A 23745-nucleotide genomic window follows, 5' to 3' on the forward strand; every position below is an offset into this window, starting at 1 on the left:
AGGCACTGCCACACTGTTTTATAAAGCAGCTGTACAAATTTGAATTCCCACCAGCAATGTATGAGAGTTCCAGTTGCTCCTTAACACTTGTTATTTTATTTTTTTTAGCCTTAGCCTTTCCAGTGGGTATATAGTAGCATCTCATTGATTTCCCGTTTGAATTATGTTGGTGCTTTTGTCAAAAACAAATTGACCATGTAAGTGTGGGTTTATTTCTGTACTCTCTACTCTGTTCCATTGATCTGTATGTCTATCCTTACACCAATTGCACAGTGTCTTGATGACCGTAGCTTTGTAAGTCTTGAAATCAAGACGTGTCTGACTCCAGGGCCCATGCTCTTAACCACAGGTTGGCAAACCTTTTCTACAGAGGACCAAATACGAAAAAATCTGGGCTTTGCAGGCCATGCAGTCTCTGTTGCAACTGTCCTGCTCTGCTGTAGCAGCACGAAAGCAGCCACGTTGTTGTTGCTGTTATGGCCGTGGAGCCAGTTCCAACTCACAGTGACCCTATTTACAACAGGATGAAATGCTGCCCGGTCCTGCACCATCCTCACTATTGTTGTTATGGTTGAGCCTGTTGCACCCACTGTGTCAATCCATCTTGTTGAAGGTCTTCCTCTTTTTCACTGACCCTCTACTTTACCGAGCATGATGTCCTTCTCCAGGGACTGAGCCCTCCTGGTAACAGCCATAGACAGTATTAAAATGTATGAGTGTTACAGTTTCCAATAAAATTTTATTTATAAAAATAGGTGGTGGGTAAAATTTGGCTTGCAGGCTATAGTTTGCAGATCCCTGGTCTTAACAATTATACTACAGTATAATTGTTAAGACCAGTTCAATGAATATAGTATTGCTTTGAGCATAAGACACTGAACTTGGTGCTGGATGGGAGGAGAAAAACAAAGTCCCTGCCTTGAACGACCTCAGAATGGGAGAGGACAGGTATGTAGACACATCTGTAATACAAGGCTGACTATGGAGAGTCGGTGCCAAAAGAGGTATAAACTGAGGAGAGCTTTTCCTGACTGGCACATGATGTAAGCCTTCTAGGGAGAGAATTATAGGCAGAGACGGTAAGGAGAATGTTTCTGATGGAGGGGCCAACAAAGAAGACTTTTTCTATGTGTCTGTCACTCATCTTTCATTCTTTTTACCAGTATTCACTTATTTCCTCTCTTTTCTTTGCCAAAACCTTATGTCCTTTGGCCTAAGTTGCTGTTTGCCTTGTACCTCACTACTTTCTCCTCTCTCCCTTTTTCTTCCTTCCATCCTTTCTTTCTTAATTACTGAATCATTGCCAGTCCAGTTTTTCTGCCACAGGCTGAAGACACAAATTTATATCACAAATTTCATCTGAAGTTTAATCAACATGATGGCATGTTCATGTGGTTTATCTAAGGCAAACAATTATATAACACAAAAAGATGCCGTTGAGCTCAAGTAAAATATTAACTTGGTTCTGTCAATTCAGTCAAGGTTGAAATCCTCTAGTTTATTCCAGGCCGTCAATAACACCCGCCGTTTGACTCATTTAACTTCCTTGTTTCTCATACTTGCCCTTCTACTTTTCCTCTGTTCTATTAATGTCTCTCTCTCTTTTTAAATCTTCTTTCTTACAATGTTTTTCTTACTTTTTTTCCATCCTCCATCTTTCCTCTACTTATTGGATTTTGTACTTCTTTTAGAGACGTGGTATTTCCTTTCTCCTCTCTGAAAATTAATTAAAAAAAATACCATTAACCTATTCAGCTACTTACCACATAGTGGGACCTTTTCTAGGTGCTGGGGATACAAAAGTAAACAAAATAAACAACAGTTTCTGCCCCTCTGGAGCTTACAATCTAATGGGGAAACACGCAATAAACAAAATACTTAAGCAAACTATACAATATAGAGAGTGAGACGTGATATGGAGGAGAAAAAAAAATCAGGCGTCCTTAGGTGGTGCAAGTGGTTAACGGGCTCTACTGCTAACAGAAAGGTAGGAAGTTTGAGTCCACCCAGAGGCACTTGGCAATCTCCTTCCAAAAAAATCAACCCTCGAAAACCCTATGGAGCATAATTCTCCTCTGACAAGATGTGGGGCTTCCATGAGTTGAAATTGACTCTACAGGCAACTGGTGCTGGTATTTCAATTTAAATAGATTGGCCAGAGAACTCATTCAAAGACCATTTGAGCAGATATTTGAAGGAAGTAAAGAAGAAAGCCATGAAGCTGTATGTGGGGGGGAGTGTTGAAGATGTTCCTTGCAAAAGGAACAGGATGTGCCAAGTCCCGAGGTAAGAGAGCGCTTTGCCTGGTGGTGTAGAGCCAGGAGTCAGTAGGGTAGACACACAACTAAGGAGGCAGAGACTACTAGGAAAAGTTGAAGCCGGCAGAGGTTATTGACCATCCCATAATAGTTGTTTTTCAGAAAAGTCTACTCCTGTTACATTTTTGTTGCAACTTTCACAACACCTCACCATGATTGTTCCATTCCCCACGTTTCCTCTTTTCTCCTGGCAGGAGGCCGAGGAGCCAGCGAACCCCAAATTTATCTGCTCTGCAACCTTCTTAGGGGTGGCAGTAGCAAGCCCTGGACCTTTTTTTTAGGGCTGTGTGCAGTGTTTTTTAGAGCCATGTGCAAAAACTCATTCACAAAAATTATGCAGACTGCATACACATGGCAGGACTGAAGAGCCTCCCCTCACTGTTCATGAATGTGTGTATCACTCCCTATAAAAGGAGCAAACACGCCTTAATTCAGGGAGCTGGCAGCCTTAGGTCGTAAGACCTTGCGTGCCTCCCAGTTTGCAAACTGTGAATAAACCTTTCTGTTTTTCCAACCCGGAGTCTGGCTGTCTTGATTTGCTAGTCTGCTGGGCAAGATCCTATTAGCTGTCGGCTTCAATATAATCAGAGGGTTCATGTATGACAATAGATTTTATTATCCCTGCTCCTCAAGAAAAAATTGGAAGATGTCCTACCAGCCCAAAGATTGGGCACTGCTAGGTAATCTAACGCCTGGCACATAGTAGACACTCAAAAATTCTTTTTGGAATGAACGGATATAGTCCATCCAATGTTCAGACTGAATGACACCAAGCAATTTGCTTGTGCGAGGTTCATTTCTCCTGTGTACTCCGGCTGGTGGCGTTTATTGTGTCTTTGAATTTTATTCAGCAGCGTGTCAGAAGGTCCATGTTATAAACATTCCTCTTCAAATGTGAATGTAGAGGGTATATGTTTACATATTTGAAGTGTTCCCACAGCAGTTTCTCCAGTCTTCTATCATAGCAGTTACCAATGGTACCTCACTTGTTTGCCTCCCCGCTTCCCCTATTTCTCTTAATAGTCTGTGAGACCCTTCAGTTTGGGACATCTCTTACTGATCTTTATATCTCCAACACCTAGGACAGGGCTTGGCAACACTGCTTATTGAAAGTATATATGATAAAGGGTGGTGGAATGAAAATGAGTCACCAATCCCAGCCAGAGAAGCCTTGTCTCCGTGTTCTCAGAAAAAAAAAAAAAATTCTGACCCTGTTGTTGGGTGTTGTCCCATTGATTCTGACTCATACAGAACCCTATAGGACCGAGTAGATCTGCCCCATTGGGTTTCCTAGGCTGTAATCTTTATGGCAGCAGATGGCCAGGTCTTTTCTCAGGAAGCTGCTGGTGGGTTGACCCCACAACTTTTTAGCGGAGTGCTTAACCACCGCACCACCTGGTTTCTTTTATACTGACCCCACTGTAAATTTTCACTTTTTGGTTTCAAATTGTATTTTAAGTCCTGGGTGGGCTGAAACAACGTATTGTCACCCTAAGCAGAGTGCCAGGTACTCAGTAAATGATCGGTAAGTGTTGTGAACTAAGCTTTCAGTGTCTGAGACCTGCAAGCCGGTGACAGGCTGCCCCAGTTTTCGTGGGTCAGGGTCACTCATCCCCCCACTTCAACCGCAGAATCCAGGCCTTCAGCCTTCCTCTCAGGGGAGCCTCTGCCCCGCACCTCCGTCCCTCTGGGTGAACCTCAGCCCTAGCAACCCCCCAACACAGAGACCCTGTCGCGGCCCCCCTCCCCGCGGGGGGGACCCTCTGTAAGGCTTCGCCTCCCCTGAGGGTGAACCTCAAGCATCAACATCACCCTCCCCTCAGACCGAACTTCCGTGCACCGCCCCCTCCCCTCAGAGTGAACCCCTGCCCAGGTCCCCCGCCCCCTCCCCTCAGACCGAACCCCTGCCCGGGTCCCCCGCCCCCTCCCCTCCCCTCAGAGTGAACCCCTGCCCGGGTCCCCCGCCCCCTCCCTTCCCCTCAGGGTGAACCCCTGCCCGGGTCCCCCGCCCCCCCCTCCCCCAGCCTGAACCCCTGCCCGGGTCCCCCGCCCCCTCCCCCAGCCTGAACCCCTGCCCGCGTCCCCCGCCCCCTCCCCTCAGACACAACTTCCGCCCGCCGCCCCCTCCCCTCAGGCGGGACTTCCGGCCGGCGCCCCCTCCCTCCGTCGCGTCGTTCGCAGCTCCCGCGGGAGCCGAGCCTGTGCGCGTGCCCTCGCCCTCTCCGCCCGGCTGCGGCTCAGCCTCGGGGCGTGCGGCTGCAGCGGCCTGGCAGGCGGACTCCTCCTCCTCGTCTCCGGCCTCGGCGAGACTGCGACGGCAAGATGGCGGCGCCCAGGCTTCCTCCGGCCCGGCTGTCCGGCGTCATGGTGCCCGCGCCCATCCAGGACCTGGAGGCTCTCCGCGCGCTGACCGCGCTCTTCAAGGAGCAGCGCAATCGGTAACGGCCGGGGCGGGCGGCGCGGGCCGGGAGCTCGCTGGGCCGCGGGGGCGGGCCGGGGGCGGAGGGGCCTGCGGGCCGGCGACCCCGCAGCCGGAGCCCGGCCTTGGCGGCGTCGGCTACCCGGTTCTCGCCGGGCGGAGGGGGAGTCGAGGCCTGCGAGGGCAGGGCCTCGAGTGGCACCTAGGCCGCTTGATTCCTAGCCCCACGTCATCGTCGGTGGCCCACGGTGCCCCGGGAGGCGGACGCAGTGCCACCCCCAGGCAGGTGCGAACCGGGGCGGAGGACGGGCGGGACCGTTAGCGAGCCGGGTGTGCCCGTTTTATGAAGCCAGCGCGTTTGTGGGCCCCTGTGGGCGCGGGGCGCTGCCCTGGGCCATGGCCGGGAGCCAGGCGGACAAGGCCCTGCGTCATACAGCATCTTCCCTGCCCGGGGCGGACGCTGCAGACGGGGTGGCCGAATGCCAGTCCCCAGGCAGTGGCTGTGGGACTGGCACTCCGTTCTCTGTGACTGCAGAGCCCGGCTTTGGCCTCCCCAGTAAAGGCGGTGTTTGGGGGAGCTTGGAAAAACGCCAGTCAGGGGAGGCCGGTCAATCCTGATTGTGACTGACAGGCGAGATGGGGAGGTGAAGAGAAGGTGTTTGCAGCCCGACAGACGGACGCGGACGTGGATCCTGGCTTTAACGCCTTACGGACTGTGTGTCACTGGACAATTTATCCAAACTTAAATTTTTGCATCTTCAAATGAGGGTATAATAGAGAACTTCGTTGTAGGATTGTAGGAGGAATGACGAAATAAAGCCTGTGAAAATACAAAGTGTGTGTGTCACTCAGTCCTTGTTTGGTTTGTTCTAGTCTTTTCAGGCCTCAATTTCTTCGTCTGTTTAATGGGAACAATGCTGAAGAGTATCTCTCTCGTGGGATTTTTATAATGGGAATAACAATGAATAATATTTCTCTCGTGGGATTTTTTCGACTCATAGCGATCCCATAGAACAGCGTAGAACTGCCCCATAGGGTTGCTATGAGTCGGAGTAGACTGGAGGGCAGTGGGTTTGGTTAGGGTTTTTAACGTTGAACAGTATCTCCCTTGTGGAATTGTCGTAAGGACTAAATGAGCTTATGAGTTTTAAATCCTTAGAATGAGACAACATAAACACTAAGCTATAGGGTCGCTATGAGTTCGAATCGACTCGATGGCACTGGGTTTAAGGTAGTGTTTGCCGATGCGTTATTATTTAACACAGTTATTGATGATCCGCCATGTGCCAGGTATTGTGCTGGATGATGGAGCATAAAAATGAAAAGTCTTGACTCCCCCTGTACTGGGGAGCCAGCAGGTAATTGTAATACGATCACTGGGATATGTGCCAAGAGCAGAGGGCACATAGAAGGAACACCTAGACTGGGGTTGGTATAAATAACTGATACAGGTTTTCCTATTTAAGCTACGCTGAGCACTTTGTCCTTCAAATCACAGTAGGAAGTGTGGAGCTTCTAAAAGGATGCTAAAAATATCTTTGACTTTTTGGGAGATGTATTAATTGAGATGACCCTACTGGGAGATGTTAATTGATTCAGCGATGGGTATATCTCTTCCGTGGTGGATTCTCCTTTCAGTCAATAAATAATTCAGGCATCAGCCATTTATTGAGCACTTACTTTGAAACAGGTTCTTTGCCAGGGGCTGAGGGCACAAAGATGAGGATGCCATTCCTGTTTGGCGCGTGCCATGGAAGTTGCATAAACAAATTGTAACGGAGGCCTGTACAAGCGGAGGTGGTAGCACAGAGGGAACATGGGGGTCTGTTGGGTAGATCCATGGGCCAGGAAGGGCACTGACTAGAAGGAACAGTGTACTGATTTTGCAGAACTGCTGAGAGGATGAAATGCGTAAGTGTAGATAAGGTGCCTGGTACAGAGTAGACATTTAACATCAGTTTCCTTTTTATAAGCTAAGCAATGCCCTCGAGTCGATTTTGACTATGAAGTAATATATAAGACTTTTCTGGACTTGGTCTGTTGTGAGGTGTTTATCAAGTGTTTGACATGATAAGATCGGCATATTAAATCTCTTTCGTTGTCAGCGTGTTGAATGCATTAGAGAGGGTGAGGCTGGAGGCAGAGAGGACTTTAAGAAGTTGTTGCAGAAACCTAAGTGAAAGGAAAGTGCCTGGATTAGGACATTGTGGGGTCAAATAGAGGAGATTGAATGGACAGGATTCGCACCAGTTGGATTGTTGGAGGGGAGTAAGGAAATGGGGATGCTTCCCAGATTTGGTTTGAGTTCCTCTGGGGCATGTTCTTGCTTCCAGGCAGGGTTGGGAGAGCAGGAATGGTGAACTGATGCTCCGGTCTTGGGAAGGAGAGACAGACAGTTGTGTGGTGGTGCAGAGAACTGTTGAGAGGTTTAAATGACAGGCTTCTGGTGCTGGTTCTGCCGCTGTTTCTCAGCATGTCTTCGGACAAATCACTGGCTATTCCTAAGGGAGGCCTCGGGAGGTTTGGACCAGATCCCAGCTGCTCTGAGAGGCCTCCTCCAGTCCTGATACTCTGGGATTAGGTGCTTTTCCTTGTGGGGGTCTTCTCTTCCAGAAGCTCTCCTAGAGGGCCTAGTCCTATTGTCTAGTGTGAAAAGAATGCAGATGGACCTAGAGGGAGGATGGGGCGAGGTGCCAGGAGTTGAATGGGACACAAAGTGAAGCAAAACGAGGTCTCAGATTATCGAATAGACCACAGGAGACAGAGCAAAAACAGACTGAGGAAAGTAAACTAATCGGCTGAACAAAAAGTAATCTCTGATGAAATAATGTGTATTATTATTCTCTACAGATGTTTGATGCTACAAGATAAGCCTCTGACTGTGGTAGCAGGAATAATGGAGTAATAGAAAGAACAGTAACTTTGAAACTACAGATGTAGACCTGGATATGAACCCTGGCTTACTCTCTCTGGACTCACTGCTTCTCTTATTGAAAATGGGGATGATGATACCCACTTTGCAAAATTATCATTAGGATCTGTGGTACTGTATATTTAGCAGAGAGTTTTATACATTGTAGTTGCTGTTTATTTAGCGCTTGTTATTAAACAGTAACAGAACTGTAAGTGACCAAGAAGCCGACTGTGCTTAAAGTGCTTATAGAAAGCAGTAGAAGGTACTTTAGGAGGATAACTCATTCTAATTTTTAGGGTTTCCAGGGAAAGGGTATGCACCAACCACTAGGGCCAAAGATGAAGAAATAGAAGATTTTTATCAACTGCTGCAATCTGAAATTGATTGAACATGCAATCAAGATCCATTGATAATTACTGGCAATTGGAATGCGAAAGTTGGAAACAAAGAAGAAGGATCAGTAGTTGGAAAATATAGCCTTGGTGATTGAAACAATGCCGGAGATCGAATGATAGAATTTTGCAAGACCAATGACTTCTTCATTGCAAATACCTTCTTTCACCAACATAAACGGCGACTATACACATGGACCTCGCCAGATGGAACACACAAATCAAATTGACTACATCTGTGGAAAGAGATGATGGAAAAGCTCAATATCATCAGTCAGAACAAGGCCAGGGGCCGACTGTGGAACAGACCATCAATTGCTCATATGCAAGTGCAAACTGAAACTGAAGAAAATCAGAGCAAGTCCATGAGAGCCAGGATATGACCTTGAGTATATCCCACCTGAATTTAGAGACCATCTGAAGAATAGATTTGACGCATTGAACACTAGTGACCGAAGACCAGACGAGTTGTGGAATGACATCAAGGACATCATCCATGAAGAAAGCAAGAGGTCATTGAAAAGACCTGAAAGAAAGAAAAGACGAAGATGGACGTCAGAGGAGACTCTGAAACTTGCTCTTGAGCATCGAGCAGCTAAAGCAAAAGGAAGAATTGATGAAGTAAAAGAACTGAACAGAAGATTTCAAAGGGCATCTTGAGAAGACAAAGTAAAGTATTATAACGACACGTGCAGAGAGCTGGAGATGGAAAACCAAAAGGGAAGAACACGCTCAGCGTTTCTCAAGCTGCAAGAACTGAAGAAAAAATTCAAGCCTCAAGTTGCAGTAGTGAAGGATTCCGTGGGGAAAATATTAAAAGATGTAGGAACCATCAAAAGGAGATGGAGGAATACACAGAGTCATTATACCAAAAAGAATTAGTTGATATTCAACCATTTCAGGAGGTGGCATATGATCAGGAACTGATGGTACTGAAGGAAGAAGTCCAAGCTGCTCTGAAGGCATTGGTGGAAAACAAGGCTCCAGGAATTGATGGAATATCAGTTGAGTTGTTTCAACAAACAGATGCAACACCGGACGTGCTCACTCATCCATGCCGAGAAATACGGAAGACAGCTTCTTGGCCAGCTGACTGGAAGAGATCCATATTTATGCCTATTCCCAAGAAAGGTGATTCAACTGAATGTGGAAATTATAGAACAATATCATTAACATCAGGCGCAAGCAAAATTTTGCTAAAGATCGTTCAAAAACAGCTGCAGCAGTATATCGACAGGGAACTGCCAGAAATTCAGGCTGGTTTCAGAAGAGAACGTGGAACCAGGGATATCATTGCTGATGTCAGATGGATCCTGGCTGAAAGCAGAGAATACCAGAAGGGTGTCTACCTGTGTTTTATTGACTACGCAAAGGCATTCGACTCTGTGGATCATAACAAACTATGGATAACGCTGGGAAGAATGGGAATTCCAGAACACTTGATTGTGCTCATGAGGAACCTTTACATAGATCAAGAGGCAGTTGTTCGGATGGAACAAGGGGATGTTGATTGGTTTAAAGTCAAGAAAGGTGTGTGTCAGGGTTGTATTCTTTCTTCATACTTATTCAGTCTGTATGCTGAGCAAATAATACGGGAAGGTGGACTGTATGAAGAAGAACAGGGCATCGGGATTGGAGGAAGATTCATTAACAACCTGCATTATGCAGATGACACAACCTTGCTTCCTGAAAGTGAAGAGGGCTTGAAGCACTCACTAATGAAGATCAAAGACCACAGCCTTCAGTATGGATTGCACCTCAACATAAAGAAAACAAAAATCCTCACAACTGGACCAATGAGCAACATTGTGATAAACGGAGAAAAGATCGAAGTTGTCAAGGATTTCATTTTACTTGGATCCACAATCAACAGCCATGGAAGCAGCAGTCAAGAAATCAAAAGACGCATTGCATTGGGCAAATCTGCTGCAAAGGACCTCTTCAAAGTGTTGAAGAGCAAAGATGTCACCATGAAGACTAAGGTGCGCCTGACCCAAGGCATGGTATTTTTAATCACATCATACGCGTTTGAAAGCTGGACAATGAATAAGGAAGACCGAAGAAGAATTGACATCTTTGAATTGTGGTGTTGGTGAAGAATATTGAATATACCATGGACTGCCAAAAGAATGAACAGATCTGTCTTGGAAAAAGTGTGGCCAGAGTGCTCCTTAGAGGCAAGGATGGCGAGACTGCATCTTACATACTTCGGACATGTTGTCAGGAGGAATCAGTCCCTGGAGAAGGACATCATGTTTGGCAGAGTACAGGGTCAGCGGAAAAGAGGAAGACCCTCAACGAGGTGGATTGATACAGTGGCTGCAACAATGAGCTCAAGGGTAACAACGATTGTAAGGATGGCGCAGGACCGGGCAGTGTTTCGTTCTGCTGTGCATAGGGTTGCTATGAGTCAGAACCGACTTGACGGCACCTAACAACAACAACAACGGGAAAGGGATCCTAGCATCTCATTACAATTTTTAGCAACTCCAAGTGAGAGGAAATTCTTATATCCCTTAGTGAAAAAAAAAAACAAACAAACCAAACCCAGTGCTGTCGAGTCAATTCTGACTCATAGTGACCCTGCAGGGCAGAGTAGAACTGCCCCATAGAGTTTCCAAGGAGTGCCTGGTGGATTTGAACTGCTGACCCTTTGGTTAGCAGCCATAGTACTTAACCACTGCGCCACCAGGGTTTCCATATCCCTTAGTAGTGGTTTTAAATTAATATGTCTGCAAATTTTTTGATACACCTAACTTCAAGAAAAAGAGCTTAATTCTCCTTTCCCCTTGAGCCTGGGCTGAATTTATTGACTTGCTTCTAAAAAGTGCAATATGGTTGAAGTGATAGTGTGACTTCTGAGACTAGGTCATAAAAGGCAGCTCCCTGTTTCTTCTCCCTTGGATCACTAGCTTTGAGGAAGCCAGCTGCCATATCTTGAGGATACTCAAGCAGCCAAATGGAAAGAGATCCATGTGGTGCGGAACTGAGGCCTCCAGCCAATAGCCATGTGACAAACCATCTTGGAAGTGGATCCACTCTGTCCCAGTGAAGACTTCAAATGACTCAGCCATGTGTGCAACATCATGGGAGACCCTAAGCTACAACATCCCTACAAAGGCCCTCCCAGGTCCTTGCCCCTCAGAACTGTGTGAAATAATAAATATATTAAACTGTTTTAAATTGCTAAGTTAGGGGTAATGTATCACACAGCAATAGATCACTGATGTACCAGTTTAAATTCTTTGTACTCAGGATTAAGTGCATGTTCTATAGCCCATTTCTTGAAGAATATCTTAAAAAAAAGAATATCTTAAAAAAATATATTTAAAAAATTGCTGATGGGTAAAGATTAGACAGGACTATAAAACAAAGATAATGCATTGAAGAATGTGCTTCTCAGTTGAATCAAATATAAAAGACCAAATGGGCAGCTTCTGTCCAGAAGCAGGACAAGAAGGGAGGAAGGGATAGGAACTGGACTAATGGACACAGGGAACCCAGGGTGGAAATGGGGAGCATGCTGTCACATTGTGGGGATTGCAGCTAATGTCACGAAACGATATGTGTATAAATTTTTGTATGGGAAATTAACTTGAGCCGGGAACTTTCACAATTAAAAAAATCTATGAAGAATAAAAAAAAAAGCTGATGGTAATAAAACATCAGTATTAAGATACCTCCCTAACTGCTTTTTGTCTGGGGAAGATAATTCCTGTTCTTCTCATATATTTTAAATTTGTTCTATATCTTTTGTTTAATGTGGAGATCTGTGTTTTTCCATGCTTACTTAACAAATGATTTCTCTTGCTGTGCTGTCTTTGCATGTCATGTTAAATCCTTTTTGGAATAAGGTGATATATAAATTAAAAACTAAAATTGTAATCTTTTCCTAGGTTCGTCAGTGCTTTAGTTACTTTTGCATAAGGCATCAGTAAAGACTTCAGACCCAGTTAAAGTGTGGAGCCAAAGTAAGAATTGGTTGTTATACTGTATGCCTGTGTTGTTCATTAAGTATTGTTGAACAGCACAGATATAGAATATTTCTATCATCGCAGATAGTTTTATTGGACAGCAGTGCTCTATAATTTATTCTTCTCTGTAGGGAAAGTTATGTACTGGGTCTTGAGAATTTATGAAATGTAATATTTGGATATTACTTTCTGTAAACTCTTTTCATACTTACGCAGGTACCTCATTGCTTCTCCATTTTGTAAGCTTCTTGGATAAAGTGAGCATGTTGCTTTCACATACACATCTCTAGTATCTAGCATAGAGGCAATAGTAGGTGCTTAATAGATTTGTGTGGAATTGCTGCTCTTTGAATAGTTTGGGACTCCTTGTGCGTTCTTGATCTTTTGCTTTTAAATTTATATAGACAATGAGTTTTTTAACTTTTGTCAGTATAGCTTATTTTTCCTCCATAATCTGTGTTTAGTCAGATTGTTTTTCTATTTACCTTCTTTGAGTTTTGTACATCCTATTTGATAGTGCAGCCTACTTTCCTCCATATTCTGAACCCCTTTACCTTGTATGCTGTTTTTTCTAAAGCACTTAGCACATTCTAAAATAGTATATAATTTAATTATTTATAGTAGCTTCTTATTGTTTGTCTCCCTATAGAGTGGAAGGTCTCTGAGAGCAGAGATGTTTGGCTACTTTGTAATTAACCTGTTTGGACAGTGCTGCTTCAATTTGTGGCTTGATATCTTTCATCAGGGAAATTGTCAGTTGGTATTTCTTCAAATATCATTTCTGTCCCATTTTGTCCTTTCCTTCTGGGACTCCAGTTAACACATATGTTTGGCTTTTTTCTGTGTTTTCAGTACAACTCATAGGCCCTTTTCTGTATTATCTATTATTTTTCTTCTCCAAGCTTTTGTTTGGAAATTTTCTACTAACCTGCCTTCTGGTTTTCTAATCTTCTTTTCTGCATTTCTAATCTCCTGCCATCTGTTGTGTTCTTAGTTTTGGTTATTGCATTTTTCAGTTTTAGAATTTTTACTTCAGTCTTTTTTCATAGATGCCAGTGTTCTGGTGAAATTCATTTTGTCATCTGTCTTTTTAAGCACACTAATGACGGTTATTTTAAAGAATGTGCCTGGTAACTCCAGTATCTGGATCACCTGTGGATCTGTTTCTGTTGTCTGTTTTTGTCTTGTGTTTGGACATTTGGTCCTTTCCTTCTTACTGAGTGCTGAATATTGTGTGTGAAAAATTGAGGACATTCTGGGTCTCTTTCTTTTGCAAAATATTTGCAAGCTCACAACCAAAATCAACCCCCAAAGTTTATCTAATACCAAAACAGTTCAATGTGAAAAGGAGAACTCTTTCAATAAACAGTGTGGAACAACGTCATATGTAGTTGGAGTAAAGTGAGCCTGACTCACACATTAAACACAATTTACAAAAATATTTCAAGATGAAAACTGGATGAATGGACATGGAGAACACAGGGTGGAAAGGGAAAGGGGGAGAGTGCTGACATGTTGCAGGGATTGCAACCAATGTCACAAAACAGTTTGTGTATAAATTTTTGAATGGAAAACAAATTGCCCTAAAAACTTTCACCTAAAATACAATTAAAAAAAAAAAAAAATCAAGATGGATTATAGACCTAAACATAAAAGCTAAATCTATCCAGTGTTTAGGAGAAAACATGGGAAGATACTTTGTGACCTTGGGTGTAGGCAAACATTTCTTTTCCAGGACACAGACAACATGAACCTTGCAAGAAAAAATTGATAACATTAGACCTTATCAAAATTAGAAATGTCTGCCCATCAAAAGATGCTGTTATGAAAACGAGCTCACTTATCTCCTCACTTTCCACATTTAGGCTGCTTCCTGACCCCTGCCACCTTCTCTGCAGACTGAGAGAAGGTATTTGCAACATACATATCTGACAGAGGATTTGTTTCAGAACATGTGAAGTACTCCTACAACTCAATTAAAAAAGACAACCCAATTAAAGTGGACAAAAACTTCTCTACCTCACAGAGAAAAATCCATAAATGGCCAGTAAACACAAGTGCTGAATATTATTAGTTGTTCAGGAAATGCAGATTAAAGCCACAGCACCACTGCATACCCATTAGAATGCTTAAAATTAAAATGACAGACAGCACCAAATTTTGGCAAAGCTGTGGAATTACTGGAGCTCTCATACTGTATTGGTGGGAGTGTAAAGGGTATACAGCTGCTTTGGGAAGATTTTGGCAGTGTTCTATAAAGTTGAACTTACACCCATCACCCTAGGTATTTATCCAGGATAAGCAAAACCAGATATCCACAACAGACTTGTACAGGACTGCTCACAGCAGTTTTGTTCATAACAGCCAAATTTTGGAAGCAACTCGTATGACTCAGTGGGAGAATGGATAAAACTACTCAGGAGTTAAAATGAACAAACCATTGTTAAACACAGTGACATGGATGAATCTCAAAACACATACTGGATTAAAGAAGCCAGACATAAAGAGTACATACTGATACAACTATTATTGGTCTCTTCCTGTCTGGAGCAAAGGACAGTGAAGGAAACCAAAGATTCAAGGGAGAAATCAGTCCACGGGACTAATGGCCCACACAAACCACAGCCTCTTCTAGCCTGAGACCAGAACTAGATGGTGCCTGGCTACCACTACCGACCATTCTGACCAGGGATACAGTAGAAGGTCCCAGTTAGAGTGGGAGAAAAATGTACAGCAAGGCTCAGATTCATAAAAAAGACCAGGCTTACTGGTTTACGCCAAGAAATTTGGAAGGCAGCTTCCCTGGCCAACCGACTGGAAGAGATGCGTATTTGTGCATTTTCTGAAGAAAGGTGATCCAACAGAATGTGGACACTGCCGAACGATATTATCAGCATCATACGCAAGTAAAACTTGGCTGAAGATCATTGAAAAACAGTTGCAGCAGTACATCAACAGGGAACTGCCAGAAGTTCAAGCTGGGGGAGTGCGTTTGTTGCAACTCATTGTACTTCAACATTTAAGATCTGCATTTCATTGTATGAAAAGGCTACCTCATTCTACTGCATGCAGGTTATTACACACACCTTGTACCTCCTAAACCTCAGCCAGTACGGTTGAAGAACTCTGAAGAAATTTTACTGGCCTTTTCGGCTCATTATTTAAGCAGAAACTGGTGAAACAATATTTATAAATTATAAAATTTTCTGTAAGGAAAGATCAGATATTCTTTAACATTACGAGTGTGGTGCATGCTGAGTGTTGCTTCACATTTTGGTCTTTGCCAGACAGCGCTCTCTGTCTTTCCAGAGCCTGGCTGAGGTCATTGACTGTGAGTGGATTAATTCCCTGAGACAGACTGTAGGAAAAAGAGAAATAATCTTGGAAGAAAGAGGGACACAAGTGGAAGATGTGGCTTAGGAAATGTCAGTTCATTTTCCACTGAAGATTGCAGTTGAATGGTGCTTTTGGGATCTCGCACTGCAGGGTGGCCGGACTAGCTTACCATCTTATCTGGCTTGGGACCTGAGATCTTCTAAATTGGAGGGGAAATTTACTTCAGCTTTTCATACTTTCATGACCTCAGAATAACACAGGGCTCCTTGTGGGTCTCTTTTTTCAGAGGGACTGAATTTTTTTTTTTTTTTTTTTAACAATTTGTGTTTTGGGGGCGTCTTCCTCCACCACCAGCTCACAAGTTCATGCACATGGCTGTTGGTAGGAGGCTTTAGTTCCTCACCACATGGACACAGCCTAGAGTTGCCAGGTTGGGAAGCACGAATTTGGCAGGTGGGTCACTGAGGGTGACTCCAAAAGGGGCCACTCTTCGTCTTTTTGAGCCTTTAGTTTGCTGGCTCACCTTGAGTGGGAAATTTGTTACATTTTCCCGTCCTAGACTCTTTCCTTCCTGTATAGGGAGGTTCTGCATTTTCCTTCTGGCGGCCTGTCGACCTTGCTCTCTGCGCCAGTCTGTTACAAGTCAAATTCCAAGGTCAGGGGTGGCCAACAAAAGCATGTCTTACACACAGACAGTGCACTTTACTCACGTACATAGAGGAGAGAGAGCAAGGTCAGCTTCAGCTCTGGGCGCCGGTCCCCCATGGCCAGCAGGTCATGCTCCACAGCTATTGCAGGGCTGGTGTTCTGCACGTACCCTTCTCGTGCCACAGGTGAGGGACTTTGCCTCCCTGCTGGGAGAAGATGCAGAAGTGGGGCTGGCCAGGTGCCATATGCAGCACACTCTTAGCTAAGTGTTTCCTGGGAATGTTGACATGCTCAGGGCAAGAAGGGAAGGGGTGTGCTGATAGGCTGCAAGCTGCTGTGAGATGTGTTTTTGGTCATGATGCCCTGGACAAGGGAGCCAGTCCACACTCATCCTGTGCAAGAAGCTAGGCTGACACGTCAGGTCCTAAGCACAAGGCTCATTTGTGGGTCACAGGGAAAGGTAGCAGGCTGAGCCCGACTTCCTGGCGTGCCAAAAGAGAAGCAAAGTGACTCCATCGTCCGTTGTCCGTTTTGGACAGTGAGCTGCTTATCTCTAGCACGGTGCGTTACTGATGGATGTCCCTTCTGTATAGTGTTCGGGGGCTGAGTCCTTGCTTGACTGCCTTCAGAGACTGTAGTGCATTTACTGTGCACCTAGTCTGATTAGGAAGGTCAGCCTTCCCCATGAAGCCTCCCAGGTAAGCCTCGGTCAGGCCTGAAAACTCACACACAGGTTTTTATCCAGGAGCTGGACTCCCCAACTCCTGCATCTCTGCATCTTGAACCTAGTCTAAAACGGGACCTTTTGTTGGTGACTTACGTCATAATGACCTTGGGGATAGTGCATATCTGGTCACTAAGCTGCCCACATCTGGCCTGTCAGTGACGCTCTCTTGGCTTCCTCCTGATGTTGAAGGCGCACGGTTTTATATGCAGCTTCTACACAATGCTGCATTGGTTGCAGTTCTTCTTTCACATGCAGGGGAATCAGGTCTTAGTGCTGGGTTTCACATAGTGGCTCTGGTCTCCACAAAGTATGGGAAGCTTCTGGCCCCCGACATCCTGCCAGAATGGAATTGCAAGCTGCCTCTGTCCATTCTCAATATATTGGACTCTTCTGCTTCAGACCTGATTATAGCTGAGCGTTTCTGTTCAGTTTCTGGTGTATGGAGATACCTTGTTTTTGGTTGGGTTAGGTATTTCTAATTTTTTTCACAAAAACATTTTATTGGTCATTGCATTGTTTGGAATGGAGAGGAGATGTTTGAAGTGTGACCTCCTCCCTCACTACACTTTTCATTTCGTGATGAAATTGTCTTTTACATGTCTCTCTCCCTACTGCTTTCTTGAGGTGGGACTGTCTTCGTGGTATCTTCCTAGCACTGTGCTTGGGCCAAATGTTGAACTGAGTATAAGAATGAAGAGCCAATGGCTGTAGTGAGAATATCACTTGTTAGTGCTGACAGAGAGCCAGTTAGTAATAATTGCTTCCAAAGCTATTAAATCGGCCTGATTATTATGTTACCACCTATTTTGAAAGCCTATTCTGCCTTTCTAGGTGCTTTTCCCTTATATTCCTTAAGTACTACATGTTTAACTCTTTCAGAGAACTTCACAGACTATGGCTGGTATTTTCTTACCTATTAGTCCCACTAGAATGGGACCAACCTGAGAGCGGCATTCTTCTTAGTGATCTCTGTATTCTCAATACCTAACTTAAGACCTAACACACAGTGAACACTCAGTACCACATTTCCTTGAATATTGATTTTCTTGAGTCATTAGGTATAAAATGAGAGCAAAGAAGAAAGACTCAGGTACAGAAAAGAGTATTCCAAATGGCTGTGATTTCAAGGGCTAAAAAATGATTTCGTACTCCTAAGTGCTTGTTTAAGTATGTTGACTGACCTTCGTAAAGAAAGTGAACAGATTAGACAAGAGGTCAGCGTACTGCAGAATTAAAAAATAAACTTACCCATCTGTGTATACACACATATGCGTAGGTTTTCCCAAGCATTACTAACCCTCTGGCCCGCAGAAGTGTCTTTGGCTACACCAAGAGGGGGGGAAGAAAAAGAAACATGGCAAAACCCCACATGAGTCGTCAGCTTCATTAAGAATACCATATGACATCTTGACTCAACTGTGATTCAGCTCAGTTGTGTTGAGAGAGCACCAATTAAGTTATACTATAAAAATAACTTTTTAGGGTGTGATGACAGTTTCCTTTATTTTTACCTATGCCCTGAGCTGGAAGACCACATGGAACTCTTTGGTAAGGTGTCCTGACTCAGCGTCAAAATAGAGAAGTGGTCAGTGTGGAGCCACACCTCACATTCAGTTATCTGAAATGGATGAAGTAGACAGGAAAAAGTTTGAGCCAGCAAATCAAAATAAATAAATTTAGACTTGTGACCAGCTCACTCATTCTTCCAGTCTTTTGTAGTGGTCTCTGGACTCAGGGGCTTGATCGCCACACCGGGGGCAAGGCTTCGCTCAAAGTCAAAGGAACTCTGGGATTAACACTAAGGCTGAGCCAACCTCTCTTGGGCTGCAGGCAGAGAAGTGGTGTTGAAGTTGAAAGAGTGATTTGTAGATGCTGAACATAATAAATGTCACTGAACTGTACATGTGAAGGTTGTAGAAATGGCACAATAAAAGTTACTTAGGAGCAAGTCGTTCAGTCATTACAGTATACATGGAGGAGTCTTATATGTATAGTGCTGGAGCCCTGGTGGTACAGTGGTGAAGCATTTGGCTGCTAACCGTAAGGTCGGTGGTTTGAACCCCCCAGGGGAGCCATGGGGGAAAGATGTGGCAGTCTGCTTCTGTAAAGATTACAGCATTGTAAACTGTATGGGGCAGTTCTGCTCTGTCGTGTAGGATTGCTATGAGTTGGAATAGACTCAGTAGTAACTTTTTTGTGTGTGCCAGAACAGTTCCAGCCCATACTGAGCACAATTTAAATGTTAGCTGCTGTCATCGTTTCCATCATCGAGAAAATTACACAACTTTATCGAAAGGCATCAGCAAAGACTTAAGGGGGGAAGATAAACCATTACATGATAGGGAAACTGAATACCATAAAGGCATCAGTTCTCCCCAAATTGATCTGTAGATTCAGTTCATTCTCAGAAGGGTTTTTACTAGGACATCACAAGCTGACTCTAACTTATATGGGAGACTCTGAGTTTTCTCTCCTTCTCTGGACTCTTCGTTCCTCTCAGGCTTTGTACAAAACCTTTTTGAATCCCCAACTCTTAATCCTTCCCATGTGCTCCCAACAAAGCTCCCTGTATCTTTAACTTCCCTAAATGCTCTTTTCAGTCTCTTGGTCTAAGTGAAAGACAGCTCACTCCACAGGAGAAAGATGTGGCAGTCTGTCTCCATAAAGATTTACAGCCTTGGAGACCCTGTGGGGCAGTTGTGTTCTGTCCTATAGGGACTCTGTGAGTTGGAATCAACTCAGTGGCAGTGGGTTTTCTGAGTTCATGCCTTTGGCAGTAGGAGCTCTTAAAAGTGGGAGCCTGTTTTCTTGGATTGAAGGTGTTGTAGGCATTGGTCTTGATTGTCATTGCTGCTTTCAGATCTTTTTCTTCTATAAACCCCTTCAATTTTTAATCTCGTGCTATCAGACTGTAACACCTATTTCATCACTTTTGTAGTTAAAAAAAATCTGCGGGTCATTCCACCTCATTCCTTGAAGAGTTTTGCCCAAGTTTATTGTTGTTCTACATTCTTTCTCATGTCTTGTTAGGTGCTGTGGAGTTGATTCCAACTCACAGCAACCCTGTAGGACAGAGTAGAGCTGCCCCGTAGGGTTACTAGACTGTGATCTTTATGGGAGCAGATAGCCAGGTTTTTTCTCCTGTGGAGAGGCTGGTGGGTTCAAACCACCGACCTTTCAGTTAACAGTCAAGCTCTTAACTAGTGGGCCTCCAGGTCTCCTTTTTGCTCTCTTCTTGTTAGGTGCAATTGAATCAGTTCCAATTCGTAAGTGACTCCGTGTACAACAGAAGGAAACACTGCCTGGTACTGTGCCATCCTTACAGTCATTGCTGTGTTTGAGCCCATTGTTGCAGCCACTGTGTCAGTCCATGTCCTTGAGGGTCTTCCTCTTTTTATCGACTCTCTGCTTCACCAAGCATGATGCCTTTCTCCAGGGACCGGTTCCTCCTGAGAACATGTTTAAAGTATGTGAGAAGTCTCGCCATCCTCACTTCTAAGGAACATTCTGGCTTTGCTTCTTTCGGGATGGATTTGTTTGTTCCTCTGGCAGTCCACGGTGTATTCTGTATTCTTTGCCGTCACTGTAACTCAAAGGCAACAATTCTTTAGTCTTCCTTATTAGTTGTCCATCATTCACATGCATATGAAGCGATTGAACATACATACCATGACTTGGGTCAGGTGCACCTTAGCCCTGAAAGTGACATTTTTGCTTTTTAACACCTGAAAGAGGTCTTTTGCAGCAGATTTGCCCAACGCAATATGTCGTTTGATTTCTTGACTGCAGCTTCTAGGGCGTTGATTGTGAATCCAACTAAAATGAAATCCTTGACAACTTCAGTCTTTTCTCTATTTATCATGATGTTGTTTCATTGGCCCAGCTGTGAGGATTTGTGTTTTCTTTATGTTGAGTTGTAGTCCATAGTGAAGGCTGTATTCTTCGATCTTCATCAGTAAGTGCTTCAAGCCCTCTGTTTTCAGCAAATTGCAGACTGTTAGAGAGTTTTCCTCTAATTCTGATGCCCCGTTCTTCGTATAGTCCAGCTTCTGGGACTATTTGCTCAGCGTACAGATGTAAAGGTGTGGTGGAAGGGAACAACCCTGACGCTCGCCTTTCCTGACTTTCACCACGCCGTGGCCCCTTGTTCGGTTTCAGTGACGGCCTCTTGGCCTGTGTGCAGGTTCCTCGTCAGCACAGTTAAGTGTTCTGGAATTCCCACTCTTTGGAGCGTTACCCATGATTCGATCTGGATCCTGTCGTAGTTCTTGTTGCGTCAGTATTTACATAGATTATCCTTGCCACTGGATTCTTTTGTCCTTGCTACTGCCGCTGTATTCAAGAATGGTCTCCTAACTGGTTTCATGTTTTCTCTTTCTCCTCTTATGATCAGTTCTTTACAAACCACTCCTCTACTCCAAGCCCACCAGTGGGTTCACATTAGGATAAAAGCTAAAGTCCTTTCCGTGGCCCATGGAGTCCCATGTACTTTGGCTCCATCTTGCCTCTGACTCACATGACTCTGCCCATCACCCATTGGGTGATAATCCAGGCTAGGCCCCTTCCTTGCTCTAGGACAGGCCAGGTCTGCCTTTGTCTCCCATCCAGATTCTTCTCCCAGCTGGGTACATAGTCTGTTCCTTTGCCTTCTTCAATTCTTTGTTCAGGTATTACTTTTTGATAAGATTTCTTTGTAGTTCACTCTTTCCCCTCCCCTAATTCCTGGCGGCCACTCTGCTTTCTGTGCCTGTAGTTTTCCATTTTTCAGGATGTCATATAAATAGAATTATACAACGGATAACCTTTTGAGTCTGGCTTCTTTCACTTCTTATAATGCATTTGAGGTTCACCTGAATTGTGTGTGTCAGTAGTTCGTTCTGTGTTGCTGAGTGGTATTCCGCTGTATTCATCAGCTGAAGGACATTTGTTGCCAGTATTTGGTGATTATGAATAAAATCACTGTAAATATTCATGTATAAGTTCGTGGCCACCTTGAAGTGGCAGGATGAATGTACGCCCCACATTTGGTTTGGACGTTGAGACTAACGATGCCACAGACACACACGCTCACGCACACACAGGTGCGCACGCACACACGGGTTCGCACACACTCGGGAAAGAAAGGTTTATTACTTACATAATGAGGCTTTTCCTGGGAGTACAGGGCAGGGTCCCAAGCTGGTCTGAAATGGCCTCAGAGAGCAAGGAAAGGAGACTGGCTTAGAGCTTTTATTGTGGTTAGGGGCTGGGGTGAGGGTTGCCATGGGAAGGGGCTTGTGTGGTGTGAATCTTTTGCCTGTGTCAAAGGAGGGAGCACCCAGGATTTCTTTCAGCTTGCCCAAATATGGGGCAGAATGGGAAGAGGGAGGGGTGAGGCTTAAAGTGGTCAGCAGTCAAACATCAAAAAATGGAGTCAGACTATTACGTGTGTGAATGTAAGTTTTTGTTTTTTTTGGGTTAATACCTAGGAGTTGCATTGTTGTCTTATAATGAAGGAGTGTTTATTGTTGTAAGAATCTGTCAGACTTTTCCAAAGTGACTGTACCATTTTGCATTCCCACAAGTAGTGTATGAGGGTTATAGTTGATTGACATCCTTGACGGTACCTGGTACTGTCAGTTTTTTCTTCTTTTTTAATGTTAACCTTTGTAATAGGTGTGTAGTGGTATTTTACTGTGGGTTTAACTTGTATTTCCCTAATGATTAGTGAACATCATTTCATGTGCCTGTGTGCTATCTGTATATCTTTTTTGGTGAACTGTCTGTTCAAATCTTTTGCCTACTTTTTTTTTTCTAATTGGGTTGTTTGTTTGTTTTCTTATTATTGAGTTTTGAGAGTTCTTTATGTATTCTATATGGAAGTCTTTTGTGAGATCCTGATTTGCAGTTGTTTTCTCCCTGTCTGTGGCTTTTCTTTAATTCCCTTAACAATGTCTTTTGCAGAGCAGAAGTTATTAAATTTGATAGCCCTCCATCTTTGTTTTCAAATTGTATTGGCTATCCTGGGTGGGTTTATTGGCTATTCTAGATCCTTTGCTTTACCATATAAATTTTAGAATAAGTTTGTCAATTTCACCCTAAAATCCTACTGGGGTTTTTATTAGGGTTGAATTGAATCTGTAGGTCAGTTTGGGATGAATAATTGTCATTTAGCAAACATTGAGTCTTCTAGTCCACGAACACGATATATTTCTACATTTACTTAGATCATCTTTGATTGCTTTCATATAGATTTCAGCATAATAGATTCTACATCTGTTTTGTTAGATTTATATTCAAGTATTTATTATGGTAAATGGTACATAAAGTTTTTGAAATTTCCAATTGTTCATTGCTAGTATGTAGAAATAGAGTTCATTTTGTGTATTATCTGTGTATCCTGCAACCTTGCTGAATTTATGTATTGGTTCTAATAGCTTTTTTTTTTTTTAAATTCCTTGAAATTTTCTGTGTAGTTAATGATATCATCTGTGAATAGAGACAATTTTCTTTCCAATTTGAATGCATTTATTTCATTTTCTTGCCTTATTACATTGAATAGGAACTCCAGTTGGATGTTGGGTGGGAGTGGACATCCTTGTCTTATTCCTGACCTTACGGGAACAGCATTCAGCCTTTTCACAATTAAATATGATAATAAAAACAAAACAAAAAAACAAGCCCGTTGCTGTTGAGTCGATTCTGACTCGTGATGCCCCTATAGGATAGAGCAGAGCTGCCCCGTAGAGCTTCCAAGGAGCAGCTGGTGAATTCAAACTGCCGGCTTTCCGATTAGGAGCCGAACTCTTAACCGCTGTGCGATCAGGTTAGCTGTAGGGTTGTTTTGTAGATACACTTTATCAAGTTGAATTTCTTATTTATTTCTAGTTTGCTAAGAGTTTTTTTTTTTTCCATGAACGAGTGTTGAATTGTGCCCTGTGTTTTTCTGTATCTATTGAATGAGCATACAGTTTTTATTTAGCCTATGATACGGTGAATTGCGTTGTTTTTCTAATTTTGACCCAGCCTTTCATTCCC

The 23745-nt window shown here is 43.8% G+C and overlaps 1 protein-coding gene across 3 annotated transcripts in view; it reads left to right on the forward strand.

Annotated features, from left to right (window-relative positions):
- Nucleotides 1-4452: 4452 nt before the first annotated feature.
- Nucleotides 4453-23745, forward strand: part of ATXN10 (ataxin 10) — a 214281-nt gene continuing 194988 nt past the window's right edge. The window contains exon 1 of one of the 3 annotated variants that reach the window (XM_049884658.1): nucleotides 4453-4756. In XM_049884658.1, coding sequence (XP_049740615.1) covers nucleotides 4641-4756 — 116 coding nt within the window. In that variant the 5' untranslated portion in view covers nucleotides 4453-4640. The remainder of the gene's footprint in view (nucleotides 4757-23745) is intronic. The other 2 variants (XM_049884655.1, XM_049884656.1) reach the window with 2 other exon arrangements.

Source organism: Elephas maximus, chromosome 4 (genome assembly GCF_024166365.1).
Source record: "Elephas maximus indicus isolate mEleMax1 chromosome 4, mEleMax1 primary haplotype, whole genome shotgun sequence".
Lineage (NCBI taxonomy): Eukaryota > Metazoa > Chordata > Mammalia > Proboscidea > Elephantidae > Elephas > Elephas maximus.